This window comes from Tachysurus vachellii, chromosome 17 (genome assembly GCF_030014155.1).
Source record: "Tachysurus vachellii isolate PV-2020 chromosome 17, HZAU_Pvac_v1, whole genome shotgun sequence".
NCBI classification, from domain to species: domain Eukaryota; kingdom Metazoa; phylum Chordata; class Actinopteri; order Siluriformes; family Bagridae; genus Tachysurus; species Tachysurus vachellii.
The window spans coordinates 775,001-790,000 of NC_083476.1; the positions used below are offsets into that span (position 1 = coordinate 775,001).

Consider the following 15,000-nt stretch of genomic DNA (forward strand, 5'->3'; position numbering starts at 1 on the left):
TAACCTGCTAAAGTGTGTTTCTCTGCTGCCTCTGATGCTAACCTTCAACACAGCATGTACACGTTTACGCCATTTCTTTCCCTCGTCTCTGAAACGGAACTGAAAAAGACGTAATGTAGCCGAACTGATGCACAAAGCGGCATGTGCTGATACCTGCCTTCAAAAAAGTGTTAGCAATATCACACACAGACAGACATGACTACAAACTACAATATTATTATTGTTCTGTTCAGTAAAACTTCTACGTTCTCCACCTTCCTAATGCCACAGATTTCATCTGACTGCCTGAGATCATGACTGTCCTGCTTTAGGAGGCCTTATCAGTGACCTTAATGTCCATGATGAGAATATTGCAGTATAATCGTGGGGTTGATTAGACACATGCTTCTGAATCACAGTGACACTTTCCAGACTGATTTATTAAATGTTCCACACAAAAAGGGACGAGAAATGCAGATTTGCTGAATGTGTTTCTTTTACCGTATGATTTAAGATGTTTTTGTGATGCTTTCTGATGATTTTAACACTAAAGTGTTGCTTTTGGAAAATCGACTCCAGACTCTTGACCTCATTAATGAGTTTCTTTCCTTTTTTAAATACTAATCCATGTAAATGTAAATATTCTGCTTGTGTTACAGTCGACTTTTTAAGTGATTTCTGCCTTTCAGCATTCGTGTCCTAATTCACAATTTGGATCTATATATAAAATACAATATTTTAATTTATTTACAAAATAAACATAACATACAAGTGATGATAAAGATTTCACAGAAATTCCACAACATTTAATAAAAATGTACCAGCTATAAATGTATAAAAAGTCACTTTAGCCTTTACGTTATAAACTATAATTATTAACAAGTTTCTGTGGAATAAATCTGAGGAATATAATGTTCAGGTTGTGACTCCTCATCATCATCCTCCTCTTCCTCCTCCTCTGAGGACGACGAAGACGATCGGCGTCTCATCACTCTGCTTTAAGGTGTTCGGTGACTCGGTCCATGTGTTGATGTTTTCTGACTGTTTTACACAATGGTGTCTGTAAACATGGACACATGAGTGTATCAGAGGTAAAAACAGTCAGAGCTCCAGCTTTCTCCAGCTTCCTTTCCTGTACAGATGTTCTACTCTGCAGGGGGCGTGGCCTAATGTCTGATGTAGATTAAATGTACATGTGGTTAAGGTGTGTGTGTAAAGAAGTGAACTTCAGTGTAAAACACAGTTGATCTACACCTGGATTAAAGAAGACGTGGATGTTTAAATGTGTTGGTGAGCAGCTGCTTTAGGTGAGATGAACACTAGCTGTGTAGATTTATTCAGAGCTGCTCAGATTTACTCTCTCTGTTTGTCTCTCTCCCTCTCTAACTGTCTCTCTCTCTCTCTCTCTCTCTCTCTCTCTTTATTTCTTTGATTAATGTTGAATACAGAGTCGAGGAAGCCATCAGTTCTTATTGCTTTATTAATCTTCTTTACAGGAGAATTACACACTCACCTTTGTACTGCGCTGAAACCGTAGGCTTCTGGAAGAATCTGTACAGGGTGCAACATACATCAAAAAATCTGCGACTGCTTTCTCAGCTGTCAAAGTGTTCACAACCATCAGGTTCAGCTGAACAGGAAGAGAAAGAGACCACTGAGCACAAAGAGACCACTGAGCACAAAGAGACCACTGAGCACAAAGAGACCACTGAGCACAAAGAGACTACTACCATCCTCTGACATGTCATCAGGAGAAATCAGGAGAATCAAATAAAACAGATGGTCATGACATCATATTGTTGAATTATCAAGCACACTTTGGTGTTTATGTGTTGAAAGAAAGATGAGATTGTTAAGAGAATCGGCGGTGGGTCATCAGGTGGATTTAGCTGACGTCTTCAACATAGTAAAAGTAGATAAGGCTCATGGGTAATGTAGTATTTAGTTTACTGTCCGATTGAATACACCAAATAGATGGAAAAGCGGCTTTTCTCAGAAAAGAAACCAAAGCACAATGTTTAGTACCCTACAGAATATAAAGCAATAACAAGGATAAAATCTCCTGGTTAAATGTTGAGTAATGTAGTGCTTAAAGTTTAAAAATGAATAACACATGAGCAAAAACAATGCTTCTGAGTGGCAGCAAGAAAAACGTGGTGCAGACAAGAAAGATGCTTCCTGTTGAAATACATTAGATCGAAAGTCCGTGCTGAGTGACACGTAAAAAGGGAAATACGTGTCCACGAACACGAATCAAATACATTACACTTCGTGACCCATGTCACGTACTGCCGTGAGACTGGGTGGTGCCGAAAGCTTGGTCAGTGTGTATATAAAGTAAAAGCTTGGTCAGTGTGTGTGTGTGTGTATAAAGTGAAAATGAAAGCTTGGTCAGTGTGTATATAAAGTGCAGCTCAGCTCAGAGCTCAGAGCAGATCTGACTGATTTACTGACTGTGTGACTGCGCAGGAAACTCAGAAATCTCCAGCAGGTATCAGATCACTTTATTCTTATTGAGATAATGGGTGTTGGACACAATCTAGATTCATACTAAATCAACTGAAATAACATGGTTTATATTTGATGAATTGTGAGTCTTCACTAAGGCTGAAGATGTTCAGATGAAATTAGAGACTATTTATCCATCTTTCTGCATTTACCACAGGTTTAACTATCAATTCTATCGTTTACATCTAATAATACTTGAGTCCAGATTTATATTAATTGAGGTGTATTTGTGTAAACATGAGTTCTGGTGGTGTCACTGTACATTTCCTATAATTAACTGGGTTTGTCTTTATGGTTGTACAATGCAGTGGTGCAGCTTTTAGATACACAGCGGTAATAGAGCTGCGCCTGGGCTGCTATCCCACTGCACCAGAACTTACTACACAATGATCAGTGGAGAAAAAATAAGGTTTAAAGAGACATTAAACTGTATTAAGATAAATAAAAATAAATATAAATTAATTTTAAACCACAGTATTTAAAAGTGATCTCTGAGCCTCACTGCTCGGATGAGGACATCACTCCTGCCCCATTGTCGGCTGCTCCACACACTTCCAGGTTCCCTGGGTTAATGGCTCGGGAAGGACACGTGACGAAATGATTACATGCCAGTAAGTCCATATAAGGGCCTTTCTCATGGAACCGGGTTTCATACGTAACCTGGTGTAGTTCTCTTCATCTTAGTGACTTCAGGAGCCGTGCTTTAACGCAGAGCCTCAGTCATTTCCACATTAGACCACCAGAGGGCGACATGGTACAACTTCTAACACCACCAACACTCCCAAGCCGTGTGATCATACTCTCCTGTTTGTTCATCGGTTCATTAGTCACTTTATAGGAGTTAAATGACTTTTCATTCTTTCTTGGGTTTGAACTTTCCATGGCTCTACTCATGGCTTGTTGTCTTGCTAGATGGGTTTCTGTTCACTGTTTGTTCTTTCTTTACTGCATAAACAAAAGTCTGTACTTGAATCCATCTTCCCTTTAATATCATGACAGCGATTAAATATTCAGTGGAATGAAGCAAAAACATTATAAAACACGTGTTTTATCACAGGGCTTAGAGACAGAGACCAGGTGAGAACATGGCTGGAGTGGCAGTTCTACAGCATGAAATCATGGCTGGAGTTGGGGATCTACAGCCGGAGGGCGCAGATGAAGGCAACAGCACAGTGTGGATCGGATTCATGGACATAGTTCCTGTCATCGGGGCAGTAAAAGAGTCAGTGGAGTTTGTGCTGGCTCTGTATGAAGGGAATAGTGAGGAAATAAAAGAGAAAGAAAAGGCCCTTGACGATATCGTGATGGTGAGTCATATTTATACAAAATCTTACAAATTCAAATTCTTTATTTAAACAGAAGGATTTCTGATGTTCTCGTGCATGAAGCACCATGTTGTTGGTATAAAACTCATTTTACTCTCTACTCTTAATAAATAATTTTTTTAATGCTAGTAATTAATGATAATGTATTTAACTGTTTGACTGCAGCTCACATCAAGGACGTACTCGTCTCTGAGACCCAGAGATCCCACAGTGGATGGTTTTTATAAAGCAGCCTGGTCCATCATGTCATTCCTCACATCGTTACTCCATCACAGCAGTTCATACTAACATTTAACATTTTTATTTATTTTTCCGTATTCAGCAGTTGACCCAAAGCGGGTATAAAGCAGCAGCAGCAGACACAACAAAATGTTATAATGTGAAAGGTGTGTTAATTCTTATTAACGTTCTAAACTGATATCAAATCTAAATGTAAAAGTTAAATCACAGTAAGGAAACATTTGGTTTTTCTTTTCTACACAGAGGTCCCAATGTTGAAGATTATTGAACATATGATGGAAGGTTCCAGAAACCTAAACTTAACTTCAGCTCAAAAAGTAGCAAGATGGAGAAAAGCGGAGGAGATTCGGAGGGACATGGAACAAAAGTTAAGAAACCTCAATCAACTGTTGCCTGAGCAGCTGAGGGAACAACTGACAAGGTCAGAAAAAGGAGAACATGTGTTCAACAATAACATCCTTAAATTTCATTTGAAGGTGCTGCGTGATTTTATAAAGGGTCCAAATAAAATTTATTCACTTCGAGGATATGAGTCGATAGAACAGACACTAAATGAATTAGGTAAACACACACTTTCCCCGCATACAGCAGGAGATATTCAGACAAACATGGTGGTTCACTTTGATTCTGATGAAGTCTATGTGAATGCGAATGCAATAACATATGGCAAATTTAGCAGAGCGCTGCGTGAGGCTTTTTCAAATGTGCTGGGCTTCCATGATCCCGAGGATCAGCAAATAAAGGAGGCAGAAAATAAACAATGGTTGACTCTTATTGTAGAATATATGAACAACAATCAAATCTATGTGGATCAATATGCAAAAGTGAAATGGATCGGTAATAATCAGACACGACAGAGGCGGTTTGAGGAGGTCAGAGATGAAGTGGCCAACATGTACAGCACAGGTCGTGGTTTAAACTGGTGCGCTGACATCATGCGTGTAGTTGAACCATTGTTTAATAGCAAGTAGTTCATGGTTGCCAGGTCTTGAACTATCCATCATAAAACCAACAAACTCGAAAACAGCTTAAACAGATGGAGAGTGATTTTTTTTACTTTGGCAGCCCTGCTCTTTAAATAAAACATCAAGATGTTATAAATGAACATTGTTGGTTTTGTTTGGTTTTGTTTAAAGAGCCAAAGTCTTTATGAGAATCAGCTGAAAAACAAACCTGGTGTCATTTAACAGTTCTGGAGGATTAATTACTTACTTACTTATTTTAATTCAGCACTGTTTGTATATTTGGGTGTGGATTAAGTTTATACTACAGATATATATATTATTAGTAAAGAGTCTGTAGCTCACAGTCTGTAGTTCATCACCCTCACTGTTACTCACTGTTACTGTAAAGGAGCTTCAGTTTTCAGATGATGCAGGTTGACGCTTTTATCTTATTATTCTGTTCATATTCGAGAAAACACAGTGATTGTAAACGAATAACTGGTTTAATACGTAAGGAGAACTTTACTTGTACTGTTTTGTTTTCTGTAAAAGCAGTGACGTCTTACTGACCTGAGTGTTGGCATGACAACGTAGTGAGTGAATAAAAAACTGTATTAAAGTGTTTTAAATTCACAAAGACTCGAGGCTGCTTATTCACTGTAATATAAATAAATAAAAAGGAATTCTAGAAAAGAGATGTGTGAGGAATAATCCTGTAGTCCTGTGATCTAAAGCTAAAGAGTAGAATTAAAATTTGTTATTTTAAATGCAGCACTACTCCATTGCTATCATTCACTCATCTTCTACATCTTATCCGAACTACCTTGGGTCACGGGCGTCATCAGGCATCAAGGCAGGATACACCCTGGATGGAGTGCCAACCCATCACAGGGCACACACACACACTCTCATTCACTCACACAATCACACACTACGGACAATTTTCCAGAGATGCCAATCAACCTACCATGCATGTCTTTGGACCGGGGGAGGAAACCGGAGTACCCGGTTTCTCTCTCTGTTTGTCTCTCTCTCTAACTGTCTCTCTCTCTCTCTCTGTCTCTCTCTCTATTTTTTTGATTAATGTTGAATACAGAGTCGAGGAAGCCATCAGTGCAGAGATTAGAGACTATTTATCTGTCTTTCTGCATTTCCCACAGGTTTAACCATCAATTCTATCGTTTAATGTTTACATCTAATAATACTCGAGTCCAGATTTATATTAACTGATTATATAAAAGTGATCTCTGAGCCTCACTGCTCGGATGAGGACATCACTCCTGCCCCATTGTCCGCTGCTCCACACACTTCCAGGTTCCCTTTCGAGGGAACTCAACACTGATGCTATGGGAATGCTTCTGTGAGGAAGTTGTGTCTGAGGGGCTTTTTACACCTGGTCACTTCATGTGTTTTCTGTGATCAGATATCTGTCCGATGGTAAAAAGACCAGGTGTAAATGCCCTCTGAAACGTTTTCGAGACGGATATAAATCCGATGGTTCAAACCACTTCAGGAGGAGGTCTGGGAGGAGTTTAGTGCTGACGTATGTGGCTTGAACAACCACATTCATTTACACCTACAGTTTCATCTGAAACTGGACAGGTTTAAATGAATGTGGTTGTTCAAGTATGAATTTGTGTATTTGTCACATGTGTACACTCAACTGTATCATGTTCACCAGCATTTATCTGTTAAATCTTTGTAATAAGACGTATATATAAAGTGAAAATGAAAGCTTGGTCAGTTTTTTATATAAAGTGCAGCTCAGCTCAGAGCTCAGAGCAGATCTGACTGATTTACTGACTGTGTGACTGCGCAGGAAACTCAGAAATCTCCAGCAGGTATCAGATCACTTTATTCTTATTGAGATAATGGGTGTTGGACACAATCTAGATTCATACTATATCAACTGAAATAACATGGTTTATATATGATGAATTGTGAGTCTTCACTGGGGGGGTCACGGTGGCTTAGTGGTTAGCACGTTCGCCTCACACCTCCAGGGTTGGGGGTTCGATTCCCGCCTCCGCCTTGTGTGTGTGGAGTTTGCATGTTCTCCCCGTGCCTCGGGGGTTTCCTCCGGGTACTCCGGTTTCCTCCCCCGGTCCAAAGACATGCATGGTAGGTTGATTGGCATCTCTGGAAAATTGTCCGTAGTGTGTGATTGCGTGAGTGAATGAGAGTGTGTGTGTGTGTGTGTGTGTGTGCCCTGCGATGGGTTGGCACTCCGTCCAGGGTGTATCCTGCCTTGATGCCTAATGATGCCTGAGGATAGGCACAGGCTCCCCGTGACCCGAGTAGTTCAGATAAGCGGTAGAAGATGAATGAATGAATGAATGAATAATGAGCTATAACATTTTCATCTTAAATTTTCGCCAACAAATTAATTCTGTGATTTTGTCAAGGTGTTAACGATCAGTCTAATTGCTAGAAACATATCAATGCTCCGGTGACCCGGGTATGTATGCTGCATGATGGCACTGCTGGCACTGCTGGAGGATTACGCCAATGGCAGAATAAGGAGAGAACGAGTTTCAGGGACCATGATGATTTCCTGGCCCATTATGATGACTGCCTAATAGGCCGATTTAGATTCCCTAGAGCTGTGCTCTTAGATCCATGTGTTGAATTGGGTCCAGTATTAGAGAGGGCAACACGCCGGAACCATGCCATCCCAGTCCAAATACAAGACCTCACCATTATGGGGTTCTTGGCAACCGGCTGTTTCCAGCGGTAATTGGCAGACAGGTAAATTATTTATATAAAAAAAACTATAAGTAATCCTCAACTTTGTCTCTAAGACCTTTTTGTATATGAAATAATTCTATTGGAATCTATCATCTCACCCTATAGGTCTGGTATATCACAGCTGTCCCTGAGTGCCATAATATCTGTAGTTTTGAACTATTGTGGTTGACTATTTATGGTTAAAAATGGGCGTGTACAGGGCAGGATTTCACGTACGCACATCTGTGGGTGATCTGTGATTTATAAAGGGAACATTACTTAGAGGAGTGCGTACGCACGGTTTTATAAATCGGAATTTTTTTTTGCGTACCCCATTTTTGGCTTTTGGGCGTACGTAAACTTTTAGTAGGGATCCTACGCACAGTTTTATAAATGAGACCCCTGGTGTAAATGCCCTCTGAAACGTTTTCGAGACGGATATAAATATAAATTTACAAATATAAATTTGTGTATTTGTCACGTGTGTACACTCAACTGTATCATGTTCACCAGCATTTATCTGTTAAATCTTTGTAATAAGACGTATATATAAAGTGAAAATGAAAGCTTGGTCAGTGTGTATATAAAGTGCAGCTCAGCTCAGAGCTCAGAGCAGATCTGACTGATTTACTGACTGTGTGACTGCGCAGGAAACTCAGAAATCTCCAGCAGGTATCAGATCACTTTATTCTTATTGAGATAATGGGTGTTGGACACAATCTAGATTCATACTAAATCAACTGAAATAACATGGTTTATATTTGATGAATTGTGAGTCTTCACTAAGGCTGAAGATGTTCAGATGAAATTAGAGACTATTTATCCATCTTTCTGCATTTACCACAGGTTTAACTATCAATTCTATCGTTTACATCTAATAATACTTGAGTCCAGATTTATATTAATTGAGGTGTATTTGTGTAAACATGAGTTCTGGTGGTGTCACTGTACATTTCCTATAATTAACTGGGTTTGTCTTTATGGTTGTACAATGCAGTGGTGCAGCTTTTAGATACACAGCGGTAATAGAGCTGCGCCTGGGCTGCTATCCCACTGCACCAGAACTTACTACACAATGATCAGTGGAGAAAAAATAAGGTTTAAAGAGACATTAAACTGTATTAAGATAAATAAAAATAAATATAAATGAATTTTACTGTAGAATTGTAAAGTTTTTCCTCATCGATCACCAAATAGAAACCACAGTATTTAAAAGTGATCTCTGAGCCTCACTGCTCGGATGAGGACATCACTCCTGCCCCATTGTCCGCTGCTCCACACACTTCCAGGTTCCCTTTTCGAGGGAACTCAACACTGATGCTATGGGAATGCTTCTGTGAGGAAGTTGTGTCTGAGGGGCTTTTTACACCTGGTCACTTCATGTGTTTTCTGTGATCAGATATCTGTCCGATGGTAAAAAGACCAGGTGTAAATGCCCTCTGAAACGTTTTCGAGACGGATATAAATCCGATGGTTCAAACCACTTCAGGAGGAGGTCTGGGAGGAGTTTAGTGCTGACGTATGTGGCTTGAACAACCACATTCATTTACACCTACAGTTTCATCTGAAACTGGACAGGTTTAAATGAATGTGGTTATTCAAGTATGTGAAAATGCAGCAAACAGTAAATGCTGTTTTTTGTAGCAACCACATACACCAAAGTGTGTTCCATTTCAATTACCCCGGAAATGAGGTGAAATATATTTGCATTTTGGGCTTGAGCAGAAAGATCGGATCGATATCCGATTCGCCGAGACGCGTTTATGTGGTCTAATGTAAATAGACCAGTTTTAACAAATCAGATAGCTATCGGATCAGAGACAACACATGAAGTGACCGGGTGTAAAAAGGCCCTGAAGCTTTGTGTGCACACACCAATATAATGGCTCGGAAAGGACACGTGTTGAAGTGATTACGTGCCAGTAAGTCCATATAAGGGCATCTACTTGTCTTCAGGAAGCACTCTGTGTATGTTTGTGTCGATTGTCTGTACTGTCTGTCTAGTGCAGGGTAAAATATATGTGATAGAGATGCATGCATTTGTGCCCCCGCTGTATCATGGGGGACGACACACACTCTTTGCGTTGAATGTTTGGGAGATGAACATGCCCTGTCCCTCCGGTGGGGAGGGGCTTTCCCCCTCTAAACTGCTGACGCAATCAGTAGGGTTTGAGGAGCTCCTCGAGGTGGTGACATGTGCTGTGTCTAAGTTGAATTTAGATTATAAGCTAGAGAACCACTTTCTGACTTCAGGCCTCCTTCACACAGACGTCTGCCGTTTTTCCCAGACCTCTATTCCGAGGTGTCGAAAGGGCTTGAAAGTCATGGGTATAGGGTGATGCCTGGGATTGAAGAGATGCTTGTGAGTTATCTCTCATCTACATCGCCTGCATAGAGGAAGCCTGCTCTTCCAACCAAGCCTTGTAGTACTACTTCTGGGCCTCCTCTGGTCTCTCGCTTTCTGTGTGGTGTCAGGCGGCTGAGACCTTCCTGTAGACCGCTCCTTCCTTCCTGGGACCTCTTTGTGGTCCTGGAGGGGCTACCGAAAGCCCCCTTTGAGTCCATGGAGTCAGCCTCTGAGACGTTTCTGACCCTGAAGATGGCTCTGCTCCTAGCCTTGGCCTCTCTCAAAAGAGTGGGTGATATGCAGGCCCTGTTGATCGCTTCTGCCTGCCTAGAATTTGCCCCTGGCATGTCCAAGGCTATTCTGGACCCCAGGGTGGGATATATCACAGGAGAGGCGACATTTGCGGCACTGCATCGCTGTCCATGCCCCAGGCGTCCTCATACGCTTCCTACAGACAAATAGAAGTTGGAGGTATGTGACGTAGATGCCCTGACATGGCATGTAATCACTTCATCACGTGTCCTTCCCGAGCCATTAAATTGGCATGTGTGCACACAGAGCTTCAGACACGACTTCCCTACAGAAGCATTCCCATAGCATCAGCCCTGACGCAGCGTCTCGTTCCCTTCTCATGGAACCGGGTTTCATACGTAACCTGGTGTAGTTCTTTTCATTTTAGTGACTTCAGGAGCCGTGCTTTAACGCAGAGCCTCAGAGTCATTTCCACATTAGACCACCAGAGGGCGACATTGTACAACTTCTAACACCACCAACACTCCCAAGCCGTGTGATCATACTCTCCTGTTTGTTCATCGGTTCATTAGTCACTTTATAGGAGTTAAATGACTTTTCACTCTTTCTTGGGTTTGAACTTTCCATGGCTCTACTCATGGCTTGTTGTCTTGCTAGTTGGGTTTCTGTTCACTGTTTGTTCTTTCTTTACTGCATAAACAAAAGTCTGTACTTGAATCCATCTTCCCTTTAATATCATGACAGCGATTAAATATTCAGTGGAATGAAGCAAAAACACTATAAAACACATGTTTTATCACAGGGCTTAGAGACAGAGACCAGGTGAGAACATGGCTGAAGTGGCAGTTCTAAAGACGAAGGGCACGGATAAAGGGAAAAGCACCGTGTGGATCGGATTCATGGACATAGTTCCTGTCATCGGGGCAGTAAAAGAGTCAGTGGAGTTTGTGCTGGCTGTGTATGAAGGGAATAGTGAGGAAATAAAAAAGAAAAAAAAGGCCCTTGACGATATCGTGATGGTGAGTCATATTTATACAAAATCTTACAAATTCAAATTCTTTATTTAAACAGAAGGATTTCTGATGTTCTCGTGCATGAAGCACCATGTTGTTGGTATAAAACTCATTTTACTCTCTACTCTTAATAAATAATTTTTTAATACTAGTAATTAATGATAATGTATTTAACTGTTTGACTGCAGCTCACATCAAGGACGTACTCGTCTCTGAGACCCAGAGATCCCACAGTGGATGGTTTTTATAAAGCAGCCTGGTCCATCATGTCATTCCTCACATCGTTACTCCATCACAGCAGTTCATACTAACATTTAACATTTTTATTTATTTTTCCGTATTCAGCAGTTGACCCAAAGTGGGTATAAAGCAGCAGCAGCAGCAGCAGACACAACAAAATGTTATAATGTGAAAGGTGTGTTAATTCTTATTAACGTTCTAAACTGATATCAAATGTAAAAGTTAGTTAAATCACAGTAATGAAACATTTGGGGTTTTTCTTTTTTCCACAGAGGTCCCAAAGGGGAAGGCTGCTGATCATGTGCAGAAAGTTTCCAAAAACCAAAACTTAACTTCAGCTGAAAAGGGAGCGAGAATGAGAAAATTGGATGAGATTCGGAGGGGCGTGGAAGAAAAGTTAAGTAAAATCGGGAGACTAATGCCTGGGGAGCTGACGGAACAACTGACAAGGGCAAGAAGAGGAGAACATGTGTTCAACAATAACATCCTTAAATTTCATTCAAACGTGCTGCGTCATTTTATAGTGAAATCTAAAATTCATTTACTTCGAGGATACGAGTCGAAAGAGCAGACGCTAAAAGAATTAGGTAAACACACACTTTCCCCCAATACAGAAGCTGATATTCAGACAAACATGGTGGTTCACTTTGAACCTCATGAATTCTATGTGAATGCGAACGCCATACTGTACAGTGTTTTTAGCAAAGCACTGCGTGAGGCTTTTGTAAATGTGCTGGACTTCCAAGATCCCAATGAGGAGGCAGCAAATAAAAAATGGGTGACTCATATTATAGACAATATGAACAAGTATGAAATCTATGTGGACGAATTAGCAAAAGAGAAATGGATCGGTAATAGACAGCCAGAAAAGATTCAGTTTGAGGAGGTCAGAGGTAAAGTGGCCAACATGTACAGCACAGATCGTGGTTTAAACTGGTGCAAACGCATCAAGGATGAAGTTGAACCATTGTTTGATAGCCAGTAGTTCATGGTTGCCAGGTCTTGAACTATCCATCATAAAACCAACAAACCTGAAAACAGCTTAAACAGATGGAGAGTGATTTTTTTACTTTGGCAGCCCTGCTCTTTAAACAAAACATCAAGATGTTATAAATGAACATTGTTGGTTTGTTTGGTTTTGTTTAAAGAGCCAAAGTCTTTATGAGAATCAGCTGAAAAACAAAACTGGTGTCATTTAACAGTTCTGGAGGATTAATTACTTACTTATTTTAATTCAGCACTGTTTGTATATTTGGGTGTGGATTAAGTTTATATTACAGATATATACATTATTAGTAAAGAGTCTGTAGCTCACAGTCTGTAGTTCATCACCCTCACTGTTACTCACTGTTACTGTAAAGGAGCTTCAGTTTTCAGATGATGCAGGTTGACGCTTTTATCTTATTATTCTGTTCATATTCGAGAAAACACAGTGATTGTAAACGAATAACTGGTTTAATACGTAAGGAGAACTTTACTTGTACTGTTTTGTTTTCTGTAAAAGCAGTGACGTCTTACTGACCTGAGTGTTGGCATGACAACGTAGTGAGTGAATAAAAAACTGTATTAAAGTGTTTTAAATTCACAAAGACTCGAGGCTGCTTATTCACTCACTCACTCTCTCTCATTCATCTTCTACTGCTTATCCGAACTACCTCGGGTCACGGGGAGCCTGAGCCCGTGGCGTCATCTCAGGCGTCATCGGGCATCAAGGCAGGATACACCCTGGACAGAGTGCCAACCCATCACAGGGCACACACACACACACTCTCATTCACTCACGCAATCACACACTACGGACAATTTTCCAGAGGTGCCAATCAACCTACCATGCATGTCTTTGGACCGGGGGAGGAAACCGGAGTACCCGGAGGAAACCCCCGAGGCACGGGGAGAACATGCAAACTCCACACACACAAGGTGGAGGTGGGAATCGAACCCCCAACCCTGGAGGTGTGAGGTGAACGTGCTAACCACTAAGCCACCGTGACCCCTCCATCACTATCAGTTGGTTAGTAAATATCGTCACATTATGGATCATATGGTGATCTTGTAGTTTCAGCTGTAAAATGAATCCCACTGACCCCCTCAGTACAGATTTATTTTTTATTACTTAAATCAGGCTCATTATTTAAACGTGTACCGTAATATTTTTGGCTGTTAACTGAAGCCATAGAGCTTTTAATTCCTGAACCTTCCACAGACACATGTTTATTCACTTCTAACTTTTCATGAGACTGAATTTACTTAAATTAAAGTCATTATTCAGACATAAGGACAAATTCTAAACAGAATACATCTTTAGCTTAAACAAAGAAAAAAAAATCTGCTAGCTTTGCCTCTCGGAGCCCTGAAGGTCCCTGGATCTCACTCTGAGAACCTGTTTTATAGAAAATTACAAAACTGTTTTTTATAGATCAGAATCACAGACGATGACGATGACTGAAGGCTCAGCTGCGTCTCCCGAACCTTCTGCATGGATAAAGCAGAATCCTGTGCTGATGATTTATTTAGTTAAACATGAGATATGGATTTATGAGTCATTTATCCTGCCAAAATATTACACATCATTATAATCAGGTTCTAATCTTACTGCAAACCCCCATTACAATTACACACACATACACACACACACACACACACACTCTCGTTCCATCAGAGACTTTAAGAGGAAAAAAAAGTTGTTTTAAAAATAATAATAAAACATAAATGTCACTTTCACTGGATTTCTTTGTGACGGTGGACTGGGAGTGTCATAAAAACACACAAAAGGCAGATGTGTGTAATACGTGCCAAGAGAATGCACATGGAGGAGTCTTAGAGGGGTGTGTGTGTGTGTGTGTGTGTGTGTGTGTGTGTGTGTGTGTGTGTGTGTGCTCAAGCCAGAAAGTGACGTGGTGTGTGACCTCATTCCAGAAAGTCCATGAGTTATGATGTCACGGCGCAAAAGACCATCTAGTGAAGCTTTTTCTCTCTCTGTCTCTCTCACACTCTCTCTCTCTCTCTTACACACACACACACGCGCGCACACACACACACATACACAGAAAGTCAGTTTCTTTCTGTCCTTTTATGGTCACAGTCAAAAAACAGATGAGAACTTTTCACTGGTTTACACACACACACACACACACACACACACACACACACACACAAAGTACCAGGTAACAAAACAGTCAGAAACAATAATAAATGATACAAACACTGTTAATCATGTGCCACACACACACACACACTCCTGTGGAAGCATCTCCCCTTTAAGTTAGTGTCATTTTAATTTTCACAGGAGTGTGTATTTGTGAGGATGAGGGTCCATCTTTACCCTTTGAGTCCAACACACACACACACACACACACACACACACACACACACACACAGCAGAGGAGACTGAAGAATCCTGAATGACATGGAACAGATGTGAGCGT

General features: G+C 40.7%; 3 protein-coding genes and 1 long non-coding RNA gene across 5 annotated transcripts in view; 2 read left to right on the top strand and 2 right to left on the bottom strand.

Annotated features, from left to right (window-relative positions):
* The window catches only part of tbc1d13 (TBC1 domain family, member 13), a 10,544-nt gene extending 9,992 nt beyond the window's left edge, over positions 1 to 552 (top strand). Inside the window, exon 12 of the mRNA XM_060891000.1 lies at positions 1 to 552. This exon is cut by the window's left edge and continues 2,262 nt beyond it. The gene's annotated coding sequence lies outside the window, so the exon portion shown is untranslated.
* A 151-nt stretch (positions 553 to 703) lies between these two features.
* LOC132859985 (uncharacterized) lies at positions 704 to 1,842 on the bottom strand. The gene is made up of 3 exons (XR_009649771.1): positions 1,710 to 1,842; positions 1,493 to 1,609; positions 704 to 1,039 (listed from the first exon to the last, which is right to left on the bottom strand). It is a non-coding gene; the product is annotated as an uncharacterized LOC132859985 (long non-coding RNA).
* A 518-nt stretch (positions 1,843 to 2,360) lies between these two features.
* LOC132860431 (uncharacterized) lies at positions 2,361 to 5,633 on the top strand. The gene is made up of 4 exons (XM_060891625.1): positions 2,361 to 2,470; positions 3,545 to 3,794; positions 4,135 to 4,198; positions 4,296 to 5,633. Exons 2-4 carry the CDS (start codon positions 3,573 to 3,575, stop codon positions 5,021 to 5,023), a joined length of 1,014 nt encoding a protein of 337 aa, XP_060747608.1. The 5' UTR covers positions 2,361 to 2,470; positions 3,545 to 3,572; the 3' UTR covers positions 5,024 to 5,633.
* Positions 5,634 to 13,667: 8,034 nt separating this feature from the next.
* Positions 13,668 to 15,000, bottom strand: part of zer1 (zyg-11 related, cell cycle regulator) — a 9,971-nt gene continuing 8,638 nt past the window's right edge. For both annotated transcript variants that reach the window (XM_060890766.1, XM_060890767.1), the window contains exon 16: positions 13,668 to 15,000. This exon is cut by the window's right edge and continues 158 nt beyond it. The gene's annotated coding sequence lies outside the window, so the exon portion shown is untranslated.